The sequence below is a fragment of the Ammodytes marinus genome, assembly GCF_949987685.1.
Source record: "Ammodytes marinus genome assembly, chromosome: 4".
Classification (NCBI taxonomy): domain Eukaryota; kingdom Metazoa; phylum Chordata; class Actinopteri; order Uranoscopiformes; family Ammodytidae; genus Ammodytes; species Ammodytes marinus.
Window position 1 is genome coordinate 22,824,546 of NC_137233.1, and position 24,335 is coordinate 22,848,880.

The following is a 24,335-nucleotide window of genomic DNA, read 5'->3' on the forward strand; positions in this document are numbered from 1 at the left end:
AGGAGACAGGAATGGTTTGGAGCACAGCAATGTAGTCAATCTCATCATCCCACTCTGCCAGGACAGGGTGGAGATCACAACACAACTGGATGAGTTCGATATATTGGCCACATTTCTAATGGAAGCATACTATAATTGGTTTATTTTTAGTCACCTAGACTTTTCAGTAAATCTGCACAAGGTGTAGAAGTTAAATATGGTTATGAATTGCTTCTCATTTAGATCTGTATTGCAGTTGTATTGACTCTAGTCTTTGTGTATCTCCAGGAGGAGTGTGCAAACTTCATCCGTCTGGTGGAGCCATGGAACCGGACTCAGCTGTATGTCTGTGGGACAGGCGCTTACAATCCAGTCTGTACCTTTGTCAACCGTGGACGCAAACCTCAGGTTAGGGTTAAAAATTTGAGGAATGTTCCAACCAAGAAGGCCATCTCTCGGTACACCACTTTCGGCAATGAGCTTTCTTCTTCACCTGCTTCACGAATGGCATAGCTTTGCCTCTCCTCTTTCTTTCTCCTCCTACCCAAGTTCTTACTCCTCATACACCTTACACTAGGTCCCCTTTATTTTTTTTATGGTTTTCCTCCATCATTAAACCTCCTTGTGGTAACATGTCTTTTGTGTCTGGCAAAGCAGCCGACACAGCTTCACCGGCACACAGCTGTCATCCCCAGTGAGCTGTTAAAAGGTACTCTGTTTAGTCTCAGCCTTTTAATGGGACCTCTTGAATTTCTTAAAACCAAGCCAGGCATCACTACCTTGCCATACTCCCCTTTAACACCTCAGTCTTCTTTAAATATCACACTTGTTCACCTAATGAGGACCGGGGGACTTTTTAAAATAAATATCCTATTGGACTCTCGCTCAAGCTATACTGTACAATGCAGAGAACTTGCAATGGAAAGCGAGTCTGGCATTGGTCCCTTGTTGGATATGGTTCTTGTATGACCCTTAACTAACGAAGGGCTTCCAACCATTCACTTACCTATCCATCCACCCCTTCATGCATCCACCCAGTCCACCCGTCAGCCTCTACCATGCTAGACGTTGGGTAATTGGAATCGGGAGCTCCCATTATGGGGTGCCAGTGGAATGTTCCAGCTTTAGTCCATTAATGAGAAGGCTGTTTTTTACTCATTCGCATTAAACAGACAGGTCTGAGTCTCCCCCCGTGAGCACCTTTTACTTAGCTGGGCTGGGGAGTAAACTATGATTGCAAAAACATGAAATAGTACACTCCACGCATATTCATGCACACACGTCCTACATATCCTGACACACATATAGGAAACTTTTTGTCAATATTATTTTAACATTCAGGCAGATTGTTGTCATTTGAGTAAACCACCACAGGGTATATTTTTAAGTTCTCCAGTGCTTAAAGTAGGAACCTTGTAGCTTTTGTAAACTGTATTAGCCAAATGTTTTGCTTTGGCAGCAGCTTTTAGGGCAATGCATACTACGAGAGCCATAATGGTCTCAACCACAGGATGGAGAGCTATTAATATTGCCTTTCTGTCCAATAAAACACATTCACTATTTTGTACATACACTACGCTTTAAACGTCTCACACACACACACACACACACACACACACACACACACACACACACACACACACACACACACACACATAAAGTATATTTGCAATTTTTCCCCTTATGAACTTGAATTATATTTATTTCAATAGTATTGTTATTGGGAGTTTCTCATCATGTGTGGAAGTGATAGACAGGTATCCGACAAGTTCAACCGATGCAAATAGCCGTCAGAAGGGTCTTTGATCCAGTGAGGTAACATCCAGACTCTGTTGCTGTCTCCTGTTTTAGACGTCCATGTATCTACAGATGGCCCAGGCCAGAGGAAGGGCTAGCCGCGCAGCTGAACCCAGCGCCGTGCACGAGACACTTGGACTAAAGGTGCGACGTGTGCCCCTGTCTGCACCTCAGCCCAATGCATATCGCCTGGGCTCCCTCTCTTTGTGTCTGAGCACATTTTGTCTCATCATTAACTTGGCCATCATTTTTTTTTTTATCTCCATAACATTTGGCATGCATCTTTTCCCATCCGTGCACAATCTCAAAGTCTTGTGTAGTGTGAAATTGCATTTAATTTCATGTAATTTTGTTTCACTCATATTTCCTTTGTGTAAGCCTCACTGTCTGAGCACCCATTCGTATCCGTCATTGTCCTTTTTTGTGCTTTGCATTTGTGCTAAATGCCATGTTTTGCATGATAGCTGGGTTAGGTTATCAAGTGCAAATGGCTTTTTGAGGCTGCTAAAAAAATTCTGTTGACTTTCTCTAGGCACAGATTGAATTAAATAGGCTTTCACTGCTGTTCAATGCATGGCATATTCATTTTTAATCGGTATCTACTTAACATTTATTTAACAACAGACACCCAAATCATTCAATCCTGCTTATCTTAGACAATGAAAAATGTCCCACCCATCAGTGCCTCACCCCGCCGAGCCCTCCACCTCCTAAAGGAATGTGGTGCAGTCTCTCCCAGAGAGGCGGCAGGACTAGTCAGCATCTGACTCGCTCCCACAGCAGGCTCTGTTAGCCCAGAGCAAACACCAGCCATCTGTAGCCAACTAGCTGCGCAGCAAAAGGACATAAAAGTGCCACATACTTGAACGTGCCTCCAGTGTTTGAGTTCTCCAAGCACTTTTGAAACACACAAAGTGACTTTAGAAAGCACATAAGGGCTTTCAGTCAAGTGGGACACACAAAAAATGTTGCAATTTTTTTCAAGTTCAATTTTTTTTAAAATCTGTAACTTTTTAGAAGGGTCATATTTTACTGCAGGGTTGTAAAAACACGTTCACTGCAGTGTTCCCTCTGGTAACACATAAATGTTTGTGACCTTTTTTTTTATACGTCAACGTTTGGCACAGCTCGGAGTCAGCTGCCAGCACTTTAATATTTTCACAAGTGGTGATTTTAATCAAAGATGAGCTAGGGAATTGCACAACAAGGGTGTGCGTATGATCTAATGAAGTGAGTTTGGCACAGTATTCTCTGCCCTGCTTTAGTGCTGATGGACAATGACAGAGATGTCTCCATCTACTGTATGTATCCATTGGGAGTGAAAAATTATTTGGACATGCTTTGGTCTGTGAGGCAGGGCTATGGGACATGTCATCGCATGCCACTGATTCATATTTTCTCCCGCTCTCATACGCAAATTCCTGCCAATCACCTTTCAGTGCTTGCGTGCAGGGGATGCCACAAGCAGTGAAAATCAGTCATCCAGCCTCCATCCTTCAGGTTTGTTTTTACTGTGCTAGATTGCAGGTGTCAGCCATAGGCACCAAGAGGCTGAGAGATATTTGGCAAGCGTCTTTAATATGTCGAGAGAGGCAGCCCACGACATATTGTTTTCTGTGGATCAGTGGCATAGAGACAGACTAGAAATGTCTTGCTTTCCCCCCTGCATGTATTTTTCTGTATGAACACACTCTCATTATTCTAATACTTCATCCCCCATCAGGCCGTATGGGTCCCACAGGATTCAGAGGGAGCACATTCGCTGCCTCATTTCCCCCTGCTCAAGGGAATCACAGTGACAAGATGAAGAGCAGCTGAATTTATTGCCGTCTCTCCATATGATTTTTCCATTTCAGGAAGAGATCTTCCATTTGGAGCCGGGCAGAGTGGAATCTGGGAAGGGAAAGTGCTCCTACGACCCCAAGCTTAACAGCGTTTCAGCTTTGATCAGTGAGTATCATCTGGGTTTGGTCACATGAGGACCGGGCACGTGTACAGTAAAGGCCCAGCAGTCTTCATAGCAGCGGTAGTGTCACCCCATATGGGTTCTTCATCAATTAATCTCTGGGTTCTTAGTATAGACTGGCCTGTGCTCACAATTGTTATTGTTGGCAAATGTTAAAAGAATATATTTATCGTCCCCCATTGAAAAAAAGAGTCAAGAAGGTCAGGTGTCAAGTGTCCTTTCCATTCTGTGCCTATTTCCCACAGTGAGCTGTTTAGTCTCATCATCCTAATCACTGCATCCTCAGGAATGTTTCCTTGTTAGGGTAAAGATGGGCACAATGAAATGTTCCCAATAATATGTGAATCCCTCACTGGGGAATTGGTGCCTTCCAATGAAAACACTTCAGACATTTTGGGAAGAATTTTCAGTGCTTTTACCACCATTTGGAATTTAATATGTTCTTTATTCCTAGGGATCATGCAGTCTTACTTCCCATAGAGCCATAGGAATTTGCCCGTTTTAATGATCAACCAACAATATTTACAGAGGGGAGAGGGGGGGGGGGGGGGGAATTAAATAGGCAAACCTTTATAAATGAGGGGAGACACATAACAAATGAAGACTCTTCCATTAGGGGAACGAAAGGTCACCTAATGTGTATGAAAATGTTGTGAATCATTTGCTATTGCTATTTGTTTTTTTTATTTACGGGAGTTTTCCTGCATAGCGATTATGACCAATTAGAGAGCAGTTTCCTTGGACACATAACATGTTGGTCTGCTTGTTAAAAAACACTACTCGGTGAACTAAATTTGCCACATTATTACAAATAAGTCACTGATTTGGACCAGAGCAAATACACAACTAATGTATTGGAATGTCAAAAATCAATGAGGTGATCAACTTTTCTTTAGCGAAGACTTATGTTTTAAAACTTTTTTTAACTATATCTATCAATCCTATTATAGTACATTTACGAGATAGACAGGATTAATTCTGGATCCTGTAGCATGTTTTAGTACTCACGAGGCGGTGTCCTCTGTCCCTTTGCCCAAGGTCACTTAGCCAGCTCCAGACCACACAGTTGCCACCAGTGAAAGGCGATCTTGTCTCTGCGGGGTGAGACAGCGGGTGTTAATCACTGCCACTGCTTTCCCACATTAGCGCGGTGCCAGCTGACCAGTATCGTCCAAGATGGATTAACCTCCCACTTCCACCAGTTTATTTTAGTGTCATACGTGGGACACTGTGTAGTCTGGTGTTGATAAGGATTAAGAACCCTGTACCTCAACAATAGATTAACCATTGACCACTGACTGCCCAGCGCTACACTACATTAGACATCCCATCATCCACAGACATGTTAATGATACCCCATAAATCTCCATGAAGTGCTGCAGGAGACCATGACATTGAATGTAATTGTGGAAGGACAGTGTTTTTTTGTTTTCCTCTGCCCCACCTCCTGCTGTCTCCTTAGCCCATCCCTGAGAGCTCTGACAGGCACACCTGCTCTCCTCAGAGGCCCTTAGAGCAGCTGGAGGGCCAACACCTAGCCTTCATGTGGCTTAACAAGGCTGTTGTATACATGTGTCAGTCCACACACATGGATGTGCTCACAATTTTATGGAGTGCGTGTAAAGGCTGTTTTTAAAGAGGTTTGGGCGCTGTTTTTCGGTAACGCTTTATTTTATGTGCCCCAGCATTTGTTAGTGGTTTCCTCGGACATTTCCAGGAAAGAAAAATAAAAGCCGATATGCTAATTACGAGGGAAATACAGATCGTAAATACATTAATTTAGCTTTTAGGAAAAGGAACCAGAAAATGTTATGGTGGTTTAATAGTTGTGGCTGACAAGCATGTTGTTAATTTCCACAGGAACTAATTTATGACTGGAAGCTTAATTGTCTGTATGTGATAAACATTTGCAATTAATAAGTACACTTAGAACTAATTTAAATGCTCTGTTCAGTTGCTGTGAACCTTTGGTTAACTAGGACTAACTTAAGTAAGAAAAGGTCATGCAACCAATAATGTGTTTAGCTGCTCGAAAGTGAGATTACTTAACGCCCAACTTAACTACTTCTTTCCAAAGGCAATGGGCAGGTTAGTAGCTGATCAAACCTTTTTGGGGATCACAAGTTATGTCAGACACGTTGCATGATCAGGACTGGAACACCACTTTGGTTGACTAGAGTAATGATAGCGGCTTTGTCGAACTAAGCTCCAGCCACTAGTTTATTCCTCTTCTTCAAATTGTTTCCCCTGTAGTGATGCACTGTTTCTAATAACTGTCTAACTAAGATTTTAATTATTGTTTGGTTTATATCATTGCACTTTAATACCTGGACTAACTAGCTGTATTCTATATGTTTAAAATGAATGAGATACAAACTTTAAAAAGTCAGTTACTAAGGGAGACTGGGCCTACAAATAGACAATTGAACCCTTCTATTTTCCCTGTAATTAGTGACAAAGAAATACAGTTACTCCTTGTCTGTTGAATTGATCACAATGCTTCTTGAGTTACAGTATCTACCTATCATCCTTTTTGGGTCAAAATGGAGTTGAATGTGCAGATTTCAAATTTGTTTTGCTGAGCTTCTGTGTTGTGAAATAGAGTCTTGAGATGTTTGGCTCCAAATATGTATTTTTAAATTAAAGTGCTGGAATGTAGTTAAGGATATTTGACTAAACTGAACTGTTTTCCTCGCTTTTCTCAGATGGTGAACTGTATGCTGGGGTCTACGTTGACTTTATGGGAACCGACTCTGCCATTTTCCGTACTCTGGGGACAAAGACTGCCATGCGGACGGATCAGTACAACTCCAGATGGCTGAATGGTAAATGTCCTTCTTAGCCCTATAAATGATATGTACGACTTTCATCCAGCCTGTGCAGCCTTCATGTCGAGATTTTCTTTAATGCACAATCCAAACAGCGTTCCAATTGAATCGCTGAAATGCGATGGCACGTACAGTATGTTTAGAAGTGATAAACAGAAAAATACCGGCAGTTTATAGAAGATTTCAGCTAGATGTTTTCCCAAACACATCCTCTGCCTAAACATCTCACCACCTCTTCTCCCCACAGACCCCACCTTCATTAATGTGAAACTCATCCCGGACAGCGCGGAGAGAAATGATGACAAGCTGTATTTCTTCTTCCGGGAGAAGTCATCCGAAATGGGCCAGAGTCCCGTGACCCAGTCCCGTATCGGACGCATCTGCCTGGTGTGTAAACAGTGAGAGGCGTGTTTGTTTTGGGGATGTAAACATAATTAAAAGAAAACCCTGCATCGATATGAAAAACAGCTTCAGGAGACTCCTGAGGCGAGTCACCCACTGTGTTTCTAATGTTTACGGGCGCAGCGGAGCTAGTATTTGGCCAACGCTGATGTGCTGGAATCCACATGTGTCTTTAACCTTCCCCTCCACAATGCATCCCTCTGTCTGTGGAGTTGCCCTTTGATCTCTGACCCTGTGACCCCCTGACCCCTTCTCCCTGTTTGTCCTAAAACACTTGGAGCTTGTAGTGTACCTGGCAGCAAATTACTCTTTTAATAAAAAAGAAACTCTATTATAGAGTCTTTCTCAGTCTTCTTCCATGAAAGCCTGTGTACCAAAAAAAATACAAATTGCGCTTGGCAACAAAAACAAATAACAACAAATATCTCGTGGCTTAAGGGGCAACGTATCCTGGCCTGTGTCCCCGTATAGGTTTGACATGCATGTGTGAGCATCACAGCCGGTGTGTGAGCACGGGTGCGAGTGAGACAATGTGGCCTACGTGCTCTCACCGCATCAGCTGTTCACCGCCGTATTTATCTGAGGAGGTCAGTCGCTGACCCAGTACAAAAACACTCATCCCCCTCCTCTCTCAGTGGGCTCTGCTGGGACCCAACGCTGTCATTCTTATTTCGCCCACATATCTGGATACTCTTAGCAATTCCCTGCACCCTGCACACCACCAAAAAAATACACTCCACCAACCATATGCTGTAATTATTCTGGAAATTATGAAAACATAATTTCAACTCCCAAAATGGGATCCATTAGAAATGCACCCTTTAATATGAAATTATGTTAAATTAACATTAACATATACAGTACGTGCTTTCTCATCCAAGTGCCATATCCTCTAAAAATGCTCATTATCGAAGACGCCTCTAATGCACATACTGCAGTGGTCTCAGCTCTTTTCAAACTGGGATACATTCTGGCCTGGTTCCACCACAGATGGAATAGTCTAAATAGGGGGAGACAGTGTTTACCACCCCCCCTTCTTTTGGCTTCCTGGGCTTTGCAAACCATTTTGCGCTGTATATTATATGTGTGTGTGTGGGTGGCTCCACCTGGGTTTGTTTTCAGAAGGACGACCGGGGAGGATGTGAGTTTGAGCGATTGATGGTGAAAGTGTTCTGTGTGTCTCCTCTCCCTCTCCTATGCAGAATGATGATGGAGGCCACTGCTGTCTAGTGAACAAGTGGAGCACCTTCCTGAAGGCCAGGCTCATCTGCTCAGTGCCGGGGGCCGACGGCATGGAGACGCACTTTGACGAGCTCCGTGAGTACTAATATATATATATACTATATATACAATCATATATCGAACCACATCAAATTCTAAAATTGGAAAAGAAACAATTTTTTCTCTCATCTATTTGATTAATCAATTAATTATTTCATGTTCACACGTACACATTATAGATAATACATTTATTTTAGTCAACCTGCTGAGACATGGAGTAGCCAGATTTGTTTCAACACAAAATACAAGTTTTTGGTCTAAAGAGAAGCATAACCTTTTTTTTTTTTTTTGGGCCAAAGATTTTTTTTACACCCCCTCCAGGAAAACCTAATCTCTTAATGCAGTTAATCATTTTGACACTCAGTATCCAATGGCGAGTGAAAAAAGACAAATGTCACATGGCTGGATTTATTTCCGACATATTCATTTTCAGGTTACTGTCACGTGTGATCACATCTGCAATATCAAGTAAAGAACAGTCTACTGCAGGGTCTACTTTTACTGCAGCACCTGCCAATTGTGAACTTGTGCACACACACACACACACACACACACACACACACACACACACACACACACACACACACACACACACACACACACACACACACACACACACCAGAGCTCAGACCTTGGCCCATATGTCAGCCCACTCCCATCATATTGCCCACACATCCTGTAATTGTAATGTCGGACACAGTCACATCACTGTAGTTGTCATTTTCATTCAGGATGTCTTAAACTAAAGTGTCTGTTTTTGTGTGTGGAAGGGGGCGGCCTGATGGTTTACAGATCAGATCACAAAGCAGGAATGTCTGTGACACCAACCCAGTCTCACAGTGAAATGTAAAATAGCTACGTTGGTCCACAGCGCAAAATGTAGAGGTTTCACAATAAAGGCCTTGAAATTGTGAATTACCTACATTTGTTCCCCCTATTCATTTCTAATGTCACGTGACTTTCAAGTCCTGCTTGCTTTTTAACCTCTGTATAATCTTGGTGGATTAAATTACTTTTTATGTTATTCATTATTTTACATTAAATTACCTTGGAGGAGAGATATCCTTGACAACTTTTTGCCACGAGCGTCATAGCAACAGCATAGCAACCAGTATATCAACATGAAACAAATGTTGTATTTCTACATTTTCTTGGCGATGTCCAGAATAATATTTGTGATAACCTTCAAACTACATTGTATACATTCACTGAGTGAAGATTGTGAGAGTAAGATACACATTTCTCACTAAGAATGTTATCAAAAACCCATTTAATAGCTTATACATCTTAAAAATCTGCAGAATAAAAGCTGGGGCAATGGCGGTCACAGCTTGGGTTTCGTTTCGGCCGGGAGGACTTGAAAGTCACGTGACATGTACGCTGTCCATTAGAAATGAATAGGGGGAACAAATGTAGGTAATTCATAATTTCAAGGCCTTTATTGTGAAACCTCTACATTTTGCGCTGTGGACCAACGTAGCTATTTTACATTTCACTGTGAGACTGGGTTGGTGACACTATTGCCTCTCCGGGGGAAACTCTTTCTCTTTCTGTCTCACTGGTTTAAAATAGAGCCAAAGAGTGATAGGGGACTGATGCGTGAAGCACTGTTGCTCTTGAACTTATCTCAAGAATGAATGGTGCCAAGCTTGTTGAATCTGACAATCATTCTCTTTATCTGGCTGACACATTCCTTGCTTTTATCTCAACCTGCCTGCAGTTGTCGAAGCATTGCTTTGTTGTTACAGGTGACATATATTTTATCCCTCTTTGAACAACTGAAAAGTCACACACACACACACACACACACACACACACACACACACACACACACACACACACACACACACACACACACACACACACACACACACACTTTTCATGCAGCCACTTCACCCAAAGTGGTTCTGAGTTTGGTATGGGCTGACTTTGGCTTTAAAAAGCAAGTGTTCTGTATTTACTGGTCCAGTCAGTGTTGACACAGGCTTGCTGTGCAGGGTGTTCTGTGAGAGAGCTGGAGCGCCGTCAGCTGTTGCCGCTGATGGGGACTTTAAGGATATTGCTCGAGTAATTTTGTAAATGTGTAGTGGAACAGGCTGGTGAATGAAGACAGGCGTGACAGGATAGACAGGATAGACATGCCCACAGAGAAAGGAAAGACTTCACTTTTTCCCCGCCAAGGACTCATAGAGGGGACAGTAAATTGGATATGATTGATTTTCATGCTAATGGCTTTACTAGTCTAGTTTGATTGTTTATAAAACTCTCTTGCTGGACAGTTTGGCTTTACAAAGAGAAGGGCAGATTTTAGGATTTCACAAGGACAAATTGTTTTTTAACTATTGCACATTGAATGAACCTTTTATGTTATTAAAGGGATAGTTGCATTTTTACAGCAATACACTTTTTCATTATCTTGCTGAGAGTTTAATACATGGATTTATAAATATAAATCCATAGATTGATGCCATTGTCATGATTGTACGATCAGCATGAATGCACTCCCATGTTAGCTTAGCTTAGCCTAGCATAAAGAATGGAGACAGGAAAACAAAACTTAAAACAATCAACATGGCAGCATTTGCAAACTTTGTTTAATTTGTACAAAAACCAACGTGTAAAAGTAACGTTTGCCAGGAGAATCCAGGAAGTCATTGTAACAAGCTAGGAAATAGGCCTATTCCCGCAAAGACCCCAGACAAAACCACAAATAGTTTCTTGTTATAGACTTAAAATGTGCTGGAAGGCAAATTATTACCTTTGGACAGAGTCTGGCTATGTATTTCCCTGTATCTATCAGTATTGCTGAGCTAAGCTCACTGGCTGCTGGCTGTAACTTTATATTACTGTACAGACATCAAAATTGGTATCAAGCTAATCATCAAACTTTTGGCAAGAAGGCTATTAAGTATATTTCCCAAAATGTCAAACTGCTTCCCTAACTACACAAACATACATATGGCATGAAGTAAGCATGCACTGTAGATGCATTACACTGAACAGTTGAAGATTTGATTCAAGCCAGGACAAGTTCAGAAGGAGCATTTAAGCATGCTTGAGTGAGAAGATTCTTGAACGTGCACCCTTCCTTTATGAGTTTTATTAAAAACTCAACAACTCATTACTGGGAAGTTGTTGAAATGTCCAGACCAGCTGTGTTCCTGGCGTGGTAGCCTTATGCAGAAAGGCATTATGGCAAAGCACGCATGGGACCTGGGGAGTTTTTACAGTTGGAATATGGAGCGCTTATTGGCTCCACCTGACAACTTGTAGTGAGCCCCAGTGATTTAAAACACGGCATTACATTTTTTTTTTTACTCTTACACATTAAAAAATAGAAAGAAGTTACAGCATTTTAGATGGCTAAAATAACCCTATGTAGAGAGGTGAAAAGGCAGAGGGAAATAAAACAAATGCACTTAAAAAAAATAACATAGGAGAGGGTTGGTTGTGGAATCTGGATCCATTCCTAGCTGTTATTAACACACACGTTCCCCTGGAGCTAAGTCATCACAGCCCTGTCAGGACAGCTTTTATTTCAAATCACATTGCTTCTTTTCCCCCTCTGTTTTCCTGAAGCCTTGATCTGTTTTTAGTGTCTGTCCTTGGTAGCACCATCTCAACCTTAGGGGTATCTTGTCTGCATATCCGCACACTTGTGTGTGCTTTGCGTGCAAATCGCCCATTTCTGCAGTGCAGCAGCTGTATGTCATGACAAGGATCATCTGTCGTGTGACACCCAAGGCAGCCCTGTAGTGCAGCGTCCATGCTAACCCATGACCGTTCCAGTGCTTCGGCTGTAGCAGCTGTAAAAGATGGCAAGGTGGTGTGCGTATGTGTATGTACTACTGAGAAATAAGTACTATCTCAAAACCTTATCCTTTTCTCTAGGAATGAGCTCATGGCTGTAGACTGTCCCTAAAGAAAGGCTTGACTGTAAAACTTGTTAATGTGGATGGGACCAGAACCCAGAAGTTCCGATTTTAAGATGATACCATCTTCCTTCCCCACCCCCATCTGCATAGCTGCATGACAGCTAATTTCTCATGCTGGTCTATATGGAACAGCAAGTGCATACGTATGTCTAAATTGGTATACTCATTTTGCTTCAATCAGTTCTACACATTCCGTATCCACGCGTCTTGACTCCGATACAGTATTCCTGCACAACTAGGTTTGAAGCGCATTCTCAGCTTTGTGCCGAAGACCCTTGTCCTATTGTTGGCAGCAAACGTGTCTCCCGGGGCTAGTATTTAGGTCAGGTACCGAACAGGAGAGAGACTTATCACCCATCACATGTTTTGCTCCTCTCTATTTGTTGCTGTGGACCTTTCCTCAGTATCAACAAAAGGATCGTCTAAATCAGGCAGTGTCCAATGTCAGAGCCCTGTAGGATCGAGTATGCGAGTGTCGTGATTTAGAGACTTCCAGAATTGGCTAAAGAGTATATGATGCCATTCTCCTTTGGGAGGAAAGAGAGATTCCATTTCCTTCGAAGTGAAAGACACGAATCGTGGATACAGAAAGAGGAAAAATTCCCTCAACATCGTGTTTACATTTTCTGTCTTCTCAGGAACGGTCTCGGATGGTTTAGCAATCACGTTGTTCCAGTCTAGACCGTAGAGAACCAGACTGTTTGATTTTACTGCTCTGCCATATGAAATATATTTGCTCTGATGCTTGGATTGAAGTGCATCGTCTAGGATGGTTATGTGATAAAGCCTCTCAAGGTTCCATTTAGATGTGTTATCTTGTCAATAAAACCCTCCCTGTATGTGTCCTCCCTGAGGCAGTGGTTCAGTTTACTGTGGCACAAAGTCGATGGCTGTGGTTTTAACACCTAGTCTCTGTCAGCTGGATATGAGATTGGCGGGAGGGCTGCCTGGATGGAAGAAGCTTTTCCCTTTTATTATTTCTATTAGGCATTCAGCTAATGTTTCTCGGACTTTGAACTAACTTGAGGTAAAGTAGAAGCTTAACTTTAGGTATCGATGTGTCCTTCAGAAGGTTGGTCAATAGGTAACTTTGCAGGTTTTCGTTCATAAATCAAATTGAATTAAACTTTGAACTCTGTGGTTAGTGGCAAATGTTTACATGCTAATTATTATATAATCCAAGCAGCATATTAGCATTGTCATTATGAGCATGCTAGCGTGCTCACTGCTGACATTAAAATGTAGCTCAAAGCACTGTTGTGTTGAACTTTTGTGGCCAATCTGAAGACAATTAGTCACGCACAAACACTTAATAAGCAACACAGACATTTTCACACGAACCCCTGACCTTTATTCCTGTGATGCAATTATGGATTTCAGGGACTTTCACAGAAGCATCAAGACAAACACAAGATCCCATTTTACTTATTATCCAGTCGTAGTAGTGAGTTCCATGTGTATCCAACAAAGATGAAGGTAGTTAGTGCATCCCTCCTTCCAGGGAGGTTCAGCCTAAATGGCTCTGTGGCTAAAACAGGTTGGATTGACTGGAAGCTGTGTAAATATTAGTAAAGAAGAGTGCTTGTGCCGTGCGTTATGTTTCGTTTGCACTGACGTGATTCCTCTCTGTTTTCTCTTACAGGGGATGTTTACATACAGCCAACACAGGACACAAAAAATCCGGTGATATATGGAGTCTTCTCCGTCTCTGGGTGAGTTTGCTATAACAGATACTGTACATGCATCTGTAATAGGCTTTGTTTTAAGATAAATTGTCCACATTGGTTTCCCCCTCCCCACTCTTATGTGTGAGATAAATTGTCTTGACCTTGTTTTTCTTTCTCTTCATTTACTTTCTCTTCCCAGTTCCGTCTTCAAAGGCTCAGCAGTTTGTGTCTACTCCATGGCAGATATCCGCATGGTCTTCAATGGACCATTCGCCCACAAAGAGGGTCCCAATTATCAGTGGGTACCCTACAGTGGAAAGATCCCCTACCCTAGGCCCGGCACGGTGAGCCTTAAAAATACACATGAATCCCACAGAGAGCTGGCATAACAGTGGCTTCTGACTTCTGACTTAGACCTCAAATAAAAGACATCTGAACAAGATGCATGCCTGAACATAACCAAACTCAGATTATTACTGAAAGATAAGCTCTCCAAGAAGCTTTTTTAATCTCATTATTTTTTGTTCCCTCTCTTGATTTTTTGACCTACGCTCAAACCTGTAATGCTTCGTTTTCTTTTTCAGTGCCCTGGAGGTACGTTCACTCCCAACATGAAGTCCACAAAGGACTATCCAGATGAAGTGATTAACTTCATGAGAAATCACCCTGCCATGTACAACGCTGTGTACCCGGTACACAAGCGCCCCCTGGTGGTTCGGACCAATGTGGACTATGAGTTCACCACCATCACTGTGGACCAGGTCGCAGCTGCAGATGGCAACTACGAGGTGCTCTTCCTAGGAACGGGTCAGTGTTTTGTGAATTTAAAATTTGATATGATTAACTAGAAATTTGTGAAATTTGTGTTTTTGTCTGCCTGTAGAATCATTTCAGCTCTTTTTAGTGTTTTTTTACTGCCGTACATGTGTACATGAAGTCATTCTGAGGTCCTTTGATCTGAGTAAGAATGGTGAACGACAGTATCAGCGGGAAGTTGAGTAATGGGGGTAAGAAATCCCCCCCGTGGAAATAAATCCCATGTAAGTGGAGGGCTTGTCTCCCCCTGCAATCATTTATCATTAAGAGAAAAGCATTCTTGCCTTTTGTGCTGGGAGTGGAAATCTAACCAATCAAAGGGTTTTTTAGCTCACCCTGTTCACATGGAGTAAACAACAGGAGATTTGTACCTGGAGGGCAAGGCTGGATCAACAGCGTGAGGGAGAGAAAAGAAACAGGGGTTAAGAAGAACCGTAGGAGGGAGGGGAGGAGGGATATCCATCACCTTAATCTTGCCCATTGGTGTAAAAGAGATTATCTGTTTGCCTGCATGCCTTGAACCTTTAATAAGGCCCCGAGTATGACAGCAGCCGCCTCCCCACACAGTACGCAGCCCTCACATGTTGCATATGACGCCTCTTAACTGGGCTTCTTTGTTCATCTGTACATTGCGGGGAGACGAAAACTAATGGGTCTGTGTGCGGTGCATGGCAGCCACTTTGGAGGAATGCGTGTCCTTTCAACTGCTGTCAGAGGCAGCCATTCAAGCCCTGCGTTCGGGGCTGAATGCAGAAGTCATAATAAATCTCAGGTGTCCTTGGAATTCCCAACTCTTTACAGAAATCAAACATGCCAGGGACTGTCTTATGGCGTCCATTTGAATAGGTCACGGCAAGACGCGAATTGATAATGACAGAAGAGGTTTGTCATGGTGGCGGCAGTGAGTAGGCGAAGTGGAAAAGAGAGTCACGTCACCGAATAAAGGTTAAACTGAGGGGAAAGCTGGTAATAGAGGTGAAGAGTACAGTGAGGCCTGTTGATACGAGGATTATCCCTTGTTGGAAGTTGCTGAGAGAATAAACTGGGAATTCATTGGGGCTGTTGACGGGCAGGCTGGGTAAAGGGGCTGCAGGGATGTGGCTGACAGGTGTGTGCATTGTGGTCCACAGACAAGGGAACGGTTCAGAAAGTCATCGTTCTGCCCAGAGATGACCTGCAGACCGAGGAGCTGGTCCTGGAGGAGGTGGAGGTTTTCAAGGTGAGCACTTAATTACCCCTCTTTTCTATTGCTTTCTATACATCATTTTTTCCTCTGCTTTGCTTGCCCCTTTGTCATAATTCTCTCGACATTTCTTATCTCCGTTTTCCAATTAGCTCGTTCCTCTGCGCATACATTTCCATCCGCCATAAAGAGAACGCAATGTACTCACAATGGATTTTTCTTTTGTCTGTCAAGGTCCCTACTCCGATCACAACAATGAAGATATCTTCCAAAAGGGTAAGCAAGTCTATGCAAATGATTTTGTTTGTTAACCTTTGCCTTCATAAAGAGAAAAAGAAACCCCGTTCCAAAGCAAGTGAATAAAATGCAAAATTGCCAATTGGAAAGGTTACATCATTCAGGTCTACTGCTGTGCTTCACTGTGGCTTCCCTTCATAACTCATGGAATTAGATCCAAAGGGAGTCAATGAAGAGAGAAATATGGAAGTGACACTAAAGGTTTAGTTTTGACTTTCAATACGATTAAAATCCTTGGCCTCTTCTACATGCTATGACCTTATTCCACACAGACAGAGAGTTTGTATTACATGCAGCCTGCCAGACTGACAAATGTATAACAGCTGATCATAAAAATCATGATGGGAACCTGATAGAGATGGGCTCAATATTGTCCCCCTATGATCCAGACACTGTTGCTGCTTCAGTGCGTTGCAAGACTAGATTTTACACTTATCTCATTACACCCATGTGGGTTGGTGAACTCTTTGTGTAGAAGCAAATAATAGCCGTGAAGATTTAAATCCCATAAGCCCCTGACTACTATATGTTTTAGCCTTCACAAATGCAAATAGAATATTAAAGTACCCAGGCGTAATTGCTCATCCATGGTATTCCAGATGTTCAGCTTGGAATTTTGTCTAATGTCTGAATTTGATCGAGCCAGGCATGTGCTTTTTATATTTTAACTGAGCTTCAACTAGATGTATTTTTTCTTAATCTTTGTTTGCCCTAAATAATACATTAGAATGCTAAAAAAACTTTTGAAATAGCAGAACTTGAAGTTGACAATTCAAAAACAATAGACTTTATTTACTTCCATATATTTGGCTCTGCTCAGTGCAGCTGTCCCAAAAAAAAATCTAATTAAACTTTAAGGTATTTTCTGTTTCACTTGTTTGAATTTACATATGAAAGTGTACACTCCAGTGTAGTGTATAACACTGTATTCTGTCCTCTCCTCTTCCAACAGCAACAGCTCTATGTGTCGTCTGCGGTGGGGCTGACCCAGATGGCTCTTCACCGGTGTGATGTGTACGGTGAGGCCTGTGCTGACTGCTGTCTGGCCAGAGACCCGTACTGTGCCTGGGATGGAAAGTCCTGCTCCCGCTACTCTGCCTCTCAGAAGAGGTGAGCACCAGCAGCAGTGTTAGCAGCATGAGCTACCACTAACTATTACTAACTGACTGGTGTGGCTCAATTGGTGTGTCGACTGATGCTCAAATTAGACCGCCTGGATGGCTGAACAAGCTGTTTGAATGGCACAGGTGTTTTATTTGTATCAATGTATTTGTTCAAACTGTGGTTAATGCTCTATAATAAATGGTATACTTTTGGTATGATTATGAGTCTAACCTGTAAGTGACATAAATAACATCCATGTTATGCAGTGGTATAATAACATAATGATGGTTTGTGGTTGGATCCTTTTAAATTGGATGCTCTAATGGCTTTCTGTATTGTTGGATGGCTTTGAATGGTTTGCGGTTGCTTTATGTTTTTTTTTCTCTCCTTATTTTCGGCAATACTGGTCTGACCCCTTTAGACGTAGCCGGCGGCAGGACGTCAAGTACGGGAACCCCATCCGCCAATGCAGAGGCTTCAACTCCAACAGTAAGACGCCACATTATTCAACCCTTTTCTGCTAAACCATCCCTCCTATTTGTTTATTAATGAACTCAGCAGGTTTAAGAAATAATGACACTTCTCATTATTGCTGCACAAAGCGGTTCATGGCTTCCATTGTGAGATATATAAGAGCATACTGGCAGCTTTATGGTAATCTGTGAAAGCCGTAACGCTAAAAAGACTTGCCACAACTGAGATTTTGGTCGTAAGGAGTCAATGGTAATGAGTGTCTCGGTTGCCATGGAAATCCAACTCACTCTCTCTTTCTCTATCTCTCTCTCTCTCTCTCTCTCTCTGCCCTGCAGCCAATAAGAACACTCTGGAGATGGTGCAGTATGGGGTGGAGGGAAGCAGTACCTTCCTGGAGTGTCAGGCCCGCTCTCCACACGCTCTCATCAAATGGCATCTGCAGAGAGACAACAGCGACCGCAGGAAAGAGGTGAGCCTCCACACAGTGTATTACTCTGTAAGGCTCTGTTTACGTAAGCACACTGTATTTGGGAGTAGTTCACTCAAATGCATATGAATCCAACGTTAAGCACAATATATATGCTTCCTGGAGTATTCAATTGACTTTACTGAAATGGGTTCGTGGCAGATGAGCATTCCCACAGATGAAGAATTTCATATGTGGGTGGGGGCCACTCAACAACTATAATATTTATTTGAATTTTTTTTGCTTTGTTGTCATAGAGAGATTTAGATTTATAAGCAGTCATCACATTTGAAAAATTACCCTGGTGTACATTTTTTACTCAGATTATCTGTTAACACCATTAAGTGATTCAGGCTCTGCCTTTATGATGCCTGATTCCTCACACATACCTCCAACCGTCCTTAAGGCCCAAGGGAAGAACACATGGAGGGGAGCTGTGAAAGAGCCCCCTCTGCTATATGATATATAACCCTGAGGCACTACTTAAAGTTTTATTGTGGAGCTCTGTAGTGTTGCTGCTTCCCTTCTTATTGTCTATTCTCTTGGATGTTCCCACCGGCAGAGCCCACTATGCTGCTGCTGCCTTTGAGCTGCCTGAATTCACATTCCTGGGTGTGGATGTGCAGAAAGAGATGAATTATAGTTATGCCTAGAGTTACAGTTTGATTACTTTGAAATTGATTTGATTTTAGGATTATAGTCCACAGTACAGGCCAAGACAGTAGGGATGTAAAGGAATAGATTAACATTAATCAAATATTAACAGATACTAACGAAAATTTGTCACCAAATTGACACAATTTGCAATAGAAACGTCACACTATTATATTACCAATTACTATCGAGCTATTACAGCCATTGCTTTGTCATTAGCTTTTTCATTTTGTATCATAATAACTCATATAGTGACTTTCCCATTGTTAAAAACTCTTGCTGTATTTCTATTATAGATTTTGAGTGTTAACAATCGCATAACATTTATTTTGATGACAGCTTTTAAATACAAATTATACTTTATTTGATTAATTGAGGCACACAATTAATATATTATGTTATTTTGTATATTTTGTGTACACACATACGTATCAGGACTATGAATGGCGACCCTCTGTGTAATCCCCACTCATATCCAGTGGGAATCAATACAGAAACACAGTGCACATTTATTTCCGTTCATCCCTTAGCTTAGTAGCTTTGCATTGTATCCTTAATTCACTGGGGGTCACATGACAGGTGCTACATGATCTTTTTTTTTCTTCTTCCCTGTCTCTGCTGCAGATGCGTTCTGACGGTCGGATCTTGAAGACGGAGCAAGGTCTGCTGCTGCGGTCCCTGCAGCCCTCCGACTCCGGCATGTACCAGTGCACGGCCACGGAGAAAAACTTCAAGCATACGCTGGTCAAAATGCAGCTGGTGGTGCTGTCGAGCCGGGCCGTCAACAGCGCGCTGGTGGAGGGCGCGGGGGGGCTGGTGTCATCCACACTCCACTCCGGCAGCACCCAGTGGACCCCCAGCGCCGGACAGTACAAGGACCTGCTGACCATCCTGAGCCAGCCTGAGATGAGCCTGATCAACCAGTACTGCCAAGACTACTGGCAGTTTGGAGACCCGCTGCTGGGTGCCCTCAAGACCAAGGACCTGAAGGAGCTCAAGGAGCAGAAGAAGCCCCGCAACCGCCGGCATCATGGGGAGGGGAAGGAGGAGGAAGAGGAGCAGGAGCAGGAGCAGGAGGAAGAGACATGAGGAGAGCCAGGCTTTGTGCCTATAACATCCTCCACCCACCCTCCCCTCAACAACCCACCCTGTGAAAACTGGGAGAGACTCATTGAGAGTAGCATCTGAAAAAAATCCACAAACCCCCCACTAAAAATGCAAACTGAGAAAAAAAAAGATGCTTACAAACAAAACAAAAACCCCACTACATCCTCTCAAACAGTAAGATATATGATACACAGTATTTATTGTAGGTTGTATATAGTATCATTCTGTGGATTTCTTTGTTCTTATAGAAGAAAAAACATGCTCTTTGTGTATAGGTACCTTTGGGGGCAAACATTATTGTTATTATTGATATTGTTAATGTTATTGTTGCTGTTACTGTCATTACAAAAAAACTCATCCGTCAGCATCATATGACCCTGCCGTTGTTGGGAACGTGTCATCGGGCACGTAAAGCTGTTAGGAGCGAGCTCTGAGAAAGCGCCCTATGTTGGGGGAAATTAGTTGTTGATAAGAGGTGATGGGATCTCTGTTGTTTCTTGTTTGCTTTGACTGGATGCCAGGACTCTTTTATTTCTGGACGCTCCAGGAACACCTGTGATGCAACCTGTGGCGGCTGCATGTGGACGGGGACTTGATATCGCGAGGGGACCATCGACACATGGTCCCAATTATTTGTGGGAAAATTATCCTTTTTCCATGGAAACCCAGACATTCAGATGACTGTTAAAATGTTCTCACTGGTGTATTTGGGTGTTTAAATAGGAAACTGACGCTTGCCCCCTGTCTTTTTTTTTCTTCTACTTCCTTCATGGATCGATTGTAAAACTAAGCATCACATTTTCTTCTTTCCAGCCCTGATACTTATTCAGATAATTTCAATCTCAAGTGTACTCCTCATTGGGTTATGGTTATGGTTAACCCTGCAGCTTCGAATGGCCAGTTTAAAAAAAGATACATATACTGTATGAAAATGGCATGCATCAAATATTTTTTTTTTATATAAAAGGAAATGTTTGGGTTCTTTTTAAATGCTAACATCCTTTGAACAGAGATTGAGGTGCAATAAAGGGTCAAGGTTTTGCACAAAGGGCATTATTCTTTTTTACTTTCAGGAGACATTGGCTGGGGCCAAATGCAACAAGCACACTCGGGCAAGTTATAGTTGACAACACATCCCATTGGAGATGACAGAGGTGCCCGGATCTGGCAGCAAGAGAGTTAGCTCAGAGCACAAGAGATATATTTTTGTTCTTTCTTCCTTTGACATTCATATGTGGAAAAAAAAATTGCCCATATACACAACAGAGCATTGTAACAATGTTGTGACACTAACCAAACTATTGGGAAGCTGGCTTTCATTGTGTGCATGAACCTGTATTTGTACTGTAATTCTGATAAGATACTGTGTGGTCGTTCGTTTTTTTCTGTTTTTCATCTCTAGGGGTGTACAGTATGGTCTCTGAGGGACATTCTCGGTACAGGAAAATGTGGAAAACAAATGCTTTAAAGATGCCCTAATCTCAAATATAACCTGTACAAGGCATGATGCGTCTTTTCATTGACAGAAATATAGATTTTGTCCAAGTAAAGAGTGAAATTATCTCCTGTTACTGTTTGTATAGCACATCATTTTGGAAAGTATTGTTTAAAATTCACATACTCTAGATCATGAAGACAATGGGCGATTACATTTTATGAGTGGGCAGTAAAAGATAAATGGTCGGTCAATTGGTTTGAATTGTTATGCTCACCCCCCATTTAAGCGAGCTGTTCACATTAGCAGTTCTGCAGGAAGTAAAATAAATGGTGTTTTCATGTATAAGAATATACAAGGATTTTACTATACCTATTCAGGCTGTATATAAAAGTTATCTTGAAAGCCTCTGGGAAGACGCATCCATAATTCACACAGGGTTATCTGTATCTGCTCCTCAGTTTGGGAGGTCTGTCTGCATTCCCAGAATCCATCACAGCTCCAGATGAGACCAGGGGTTATACGGCAAAAAACATGCAAAGAAAGTTGTACAATTTGTTGGAATTTAAAAAAAAAACGTGTCTGTAGTTTTGAGTGTTTGTTTGTTTTGTATTTTTGCATCTTCAGACTTTATGGGAAAAAGAAAAAAACTAAATGCACAGAGGTAATGTTATTGTAATGACTTGTGTAAATTACTCTATCTTCCCTTTCCATTGTTGTTGCTGACTAATAAATTAAAGCTCTATATTTTATAAGAATGGAATGCTCCCCCCCTTCATTGTGATTGGCTTGATACTGGATGTTTTCCATGTTCTACCCAGAACCCTCTGGATCCTTGGAATAAAGTTGTACCTGTTAAAGAGATATGTATGCACATTTGTATAAATTGCATTTGTGTTTGTAATGAAACTATTGGATGGTAAAACACCTTCAATGAAAGTACACAGGACCATATTTGCTTGTTTGTTACTATCAAAATTGTTTACTTCTGGGCCTAATAGGTATTTTGCGAGGTCCTCATCCCCAGCAGTTAATATGCTCAGATGAAGTTGATCAGTAGTTCTACATTAAGGTTCACTAACTCAGATGTTGTGAGTGCTAGATCATCGTAATCCACCTGGAGTTTGACAAGGTTGTAAATCAGTATATTTCTCAGCAAGTTCAGCAGAGGTAGACATTCTGACTGAAAAAATAATCAATATCCACGAACGTCCAGACTCACATGTTTGGTGATTAACTATAGCATAACAAGCCATTGAGTTATTGTGCATAATGCTGTATGCTGTCTTCATTAGACACAGTTAACTACTTTTATATACTATATCACGGTCAACAGGCCTTTTTTATGGTACACATTTCAACATGTCACAGCAGGGAATACACAGGTGTAAGTCATTTCACGATGGCTGGATTCCATTTAGTTGCCTCAGTGGCTCACTAACACGCTGTCATAGTTTAACTGGGACACTGGGAATAGAACAGAGCCATTGCTATATGTAACATCTGTGTTTCTTCTATAGCATGTTGAAATGTCTGCTGTGAGAGGATGTGATCTCTGTCTCACTCGACAGCAGGTTTCAACTGCCGAGCTCGAGTCTGGGGATGGAAATGGAAAGAGAGCGGGGTCCCCAGGCCAAACTTTATTTGACCAGATTTGAAACACTTTAACAGAGTTCCTGACTCATGAATTGAATTAGCATTAGCGTCATGATGTTTGTAAAGTAGCAAACATTAGCTAAATATTCTTTCTTGTAGTGTGTAAAAGAAATACTATGCTTAAAAAAGCCTATACTGAAATAAATGCTACCTGCTCGACCATTGCTTAAGCGCAAGTGAAGACCATATAACTATATAAAATAGATTTAAACTTAAAGGAGAAGTAAGTGATATTATCTTTTTAGCTAACTCCCTGTGAGTGTCCTACGTCGTCACCACATGAACACGCAGCCGTCTTCGTCATATAGTGCCGCGATGTAGAAAAGCAATAAACGAGCGGGAAAACGAGCGGGATACTCAAAATTTTATCTGGCAATTACTGCAAAGCTGAATGACTGAGAGACCTGTGTTATGAACTGTGCATACTGTTTAAGTGATTGCTGTATGAATATAGAGAAAATATCACTTACTTCCCCTTTAATATATCTATCTATAAAGCAAGAAATGTCTGTCTGTCTGTCTGAGTTCATGTGGCTCGCATATCTCTCTGAGTTTTAGTCAGATAGGCCTGAGCTTCCGGATATTGCTTGCGCACGGCACAAAGGTGTGCATCCTTCATTTTTAAGTTTTTGGGACTAAGTATGTAGAAGTTATCATATTAATATCATGCTGGCTGTGAATACATGCGCGCACTGAAGGCCACAGTAACGACGGGCATGAATAGTCTCTAGCTAAACCCCGCCTCTCTCTGATTTGGTTGGCCGCTGCGACCAAAGCATGAATTTACGAGCGGGACACACACAGCAGACCGACACAGCCTGGTGTTACTTCCTCATTCAATGAACCCAACTTTCCAAACAAAACGTTCTTAAACATCACCAACTCCTCAAACCTGTCCACTTTCGTGTTAAAGATCACGTTACGCTATTTTCACTGTTATAGAGTTAATGTGTATAGTTAAACACTTCCGCGACAGTGACGCTAATTTCAGTTAGCATGACAATAGCGTTTTCCATTGAAACTAGCACGTTCTCGGATAGCTCTGCTACCGGTGAATGTAAACATGATCGCTTACACAGAATGTTTTAAATTCGTTAAAAACAAACACCTAAACGAGCTAAAGACTATGCAAAATAAAAAAAATGCCCTTTATTTTGTTTGCAAAGATAAATGCTGCTGCCTTCAAGCTGCAATTACCAATAAAAAAAAATTTCACCTGTTTGCCCATAAAGAATAGAGGATTATATGGCGCAACACATATTAAATAAATAACATAAGTCACATTGAC

At 41.9% G+C, this 24,335-nt stretch overlaps 1 protein-coding gene across 2 annotated transcripts in view; it reads left to right on the forward strand.

Annotated features, from left to right (window-relative positions):
* The window catches only part of LOC307250116 (semaphorin-3F-like), a 60,496-nt gene extending 38,317 nt beyond the window's left edge, over positions 1–22,179 (forward strand). Inside the window, exons 5-19 of one of the 2 annotated variants that reach the window (XM_080027075.1) lie at positions 268–387; positions 1,831–1,920; positions 3,633–3,726; positions 6,448–6,567; positions 6,818–6,957; positions 8,175–8,289; positions 13,831–13,900; positions 14,055–14,199; positions 14,440–14,662; positions 15,802–15,890; positions 16,089–16,130; positions 17,104–17,260; positions 17,661–17,744; positions 18,065–18,198; positions 19,474–22,179. In XM_080027075.1, the coding sequence (XP_079883201.1) occupies positions 268–387; positions 1,831–1,920; positions 3,633–3,726; positions 6,448–6,567; positions 6,818–6,957; positions 8,175–8,289; positions 13,831–13,900; positions 14,055–14,199; positions 14,440–14,662; positions 15,802–15,890; positions 16,089–16,130; positions 17,104–17,260; positions 17,661–17,744; positions 18,065–18,198; positions 19,474–19,938 (2,088 nt within the window). In that variant the 3' untranslated portion in view covers positions 19,939–22,179. The remainder of the gene's footprint in view (positions 1–267; positions 388–1,830; positions 1,921–3,632; positions 3,727–6,447; positions 6,568–6,817; positions 6,958–8,174; positions 8,290–13,830; positions 13,901–14,054; positions 14,200–14,439; positions 14,663–15,801; positions 15,891–16,088; positions 16,131–17,103; positions 17,261–17,660; positions 17,745–18,064; positions 18,199–19,473) is intronic. The other variant, XM_080027076.1, reaches the window with a different exon arrangement.
* Positions 22,180–24,335: the final 2,156 nt, after the last annotated feature.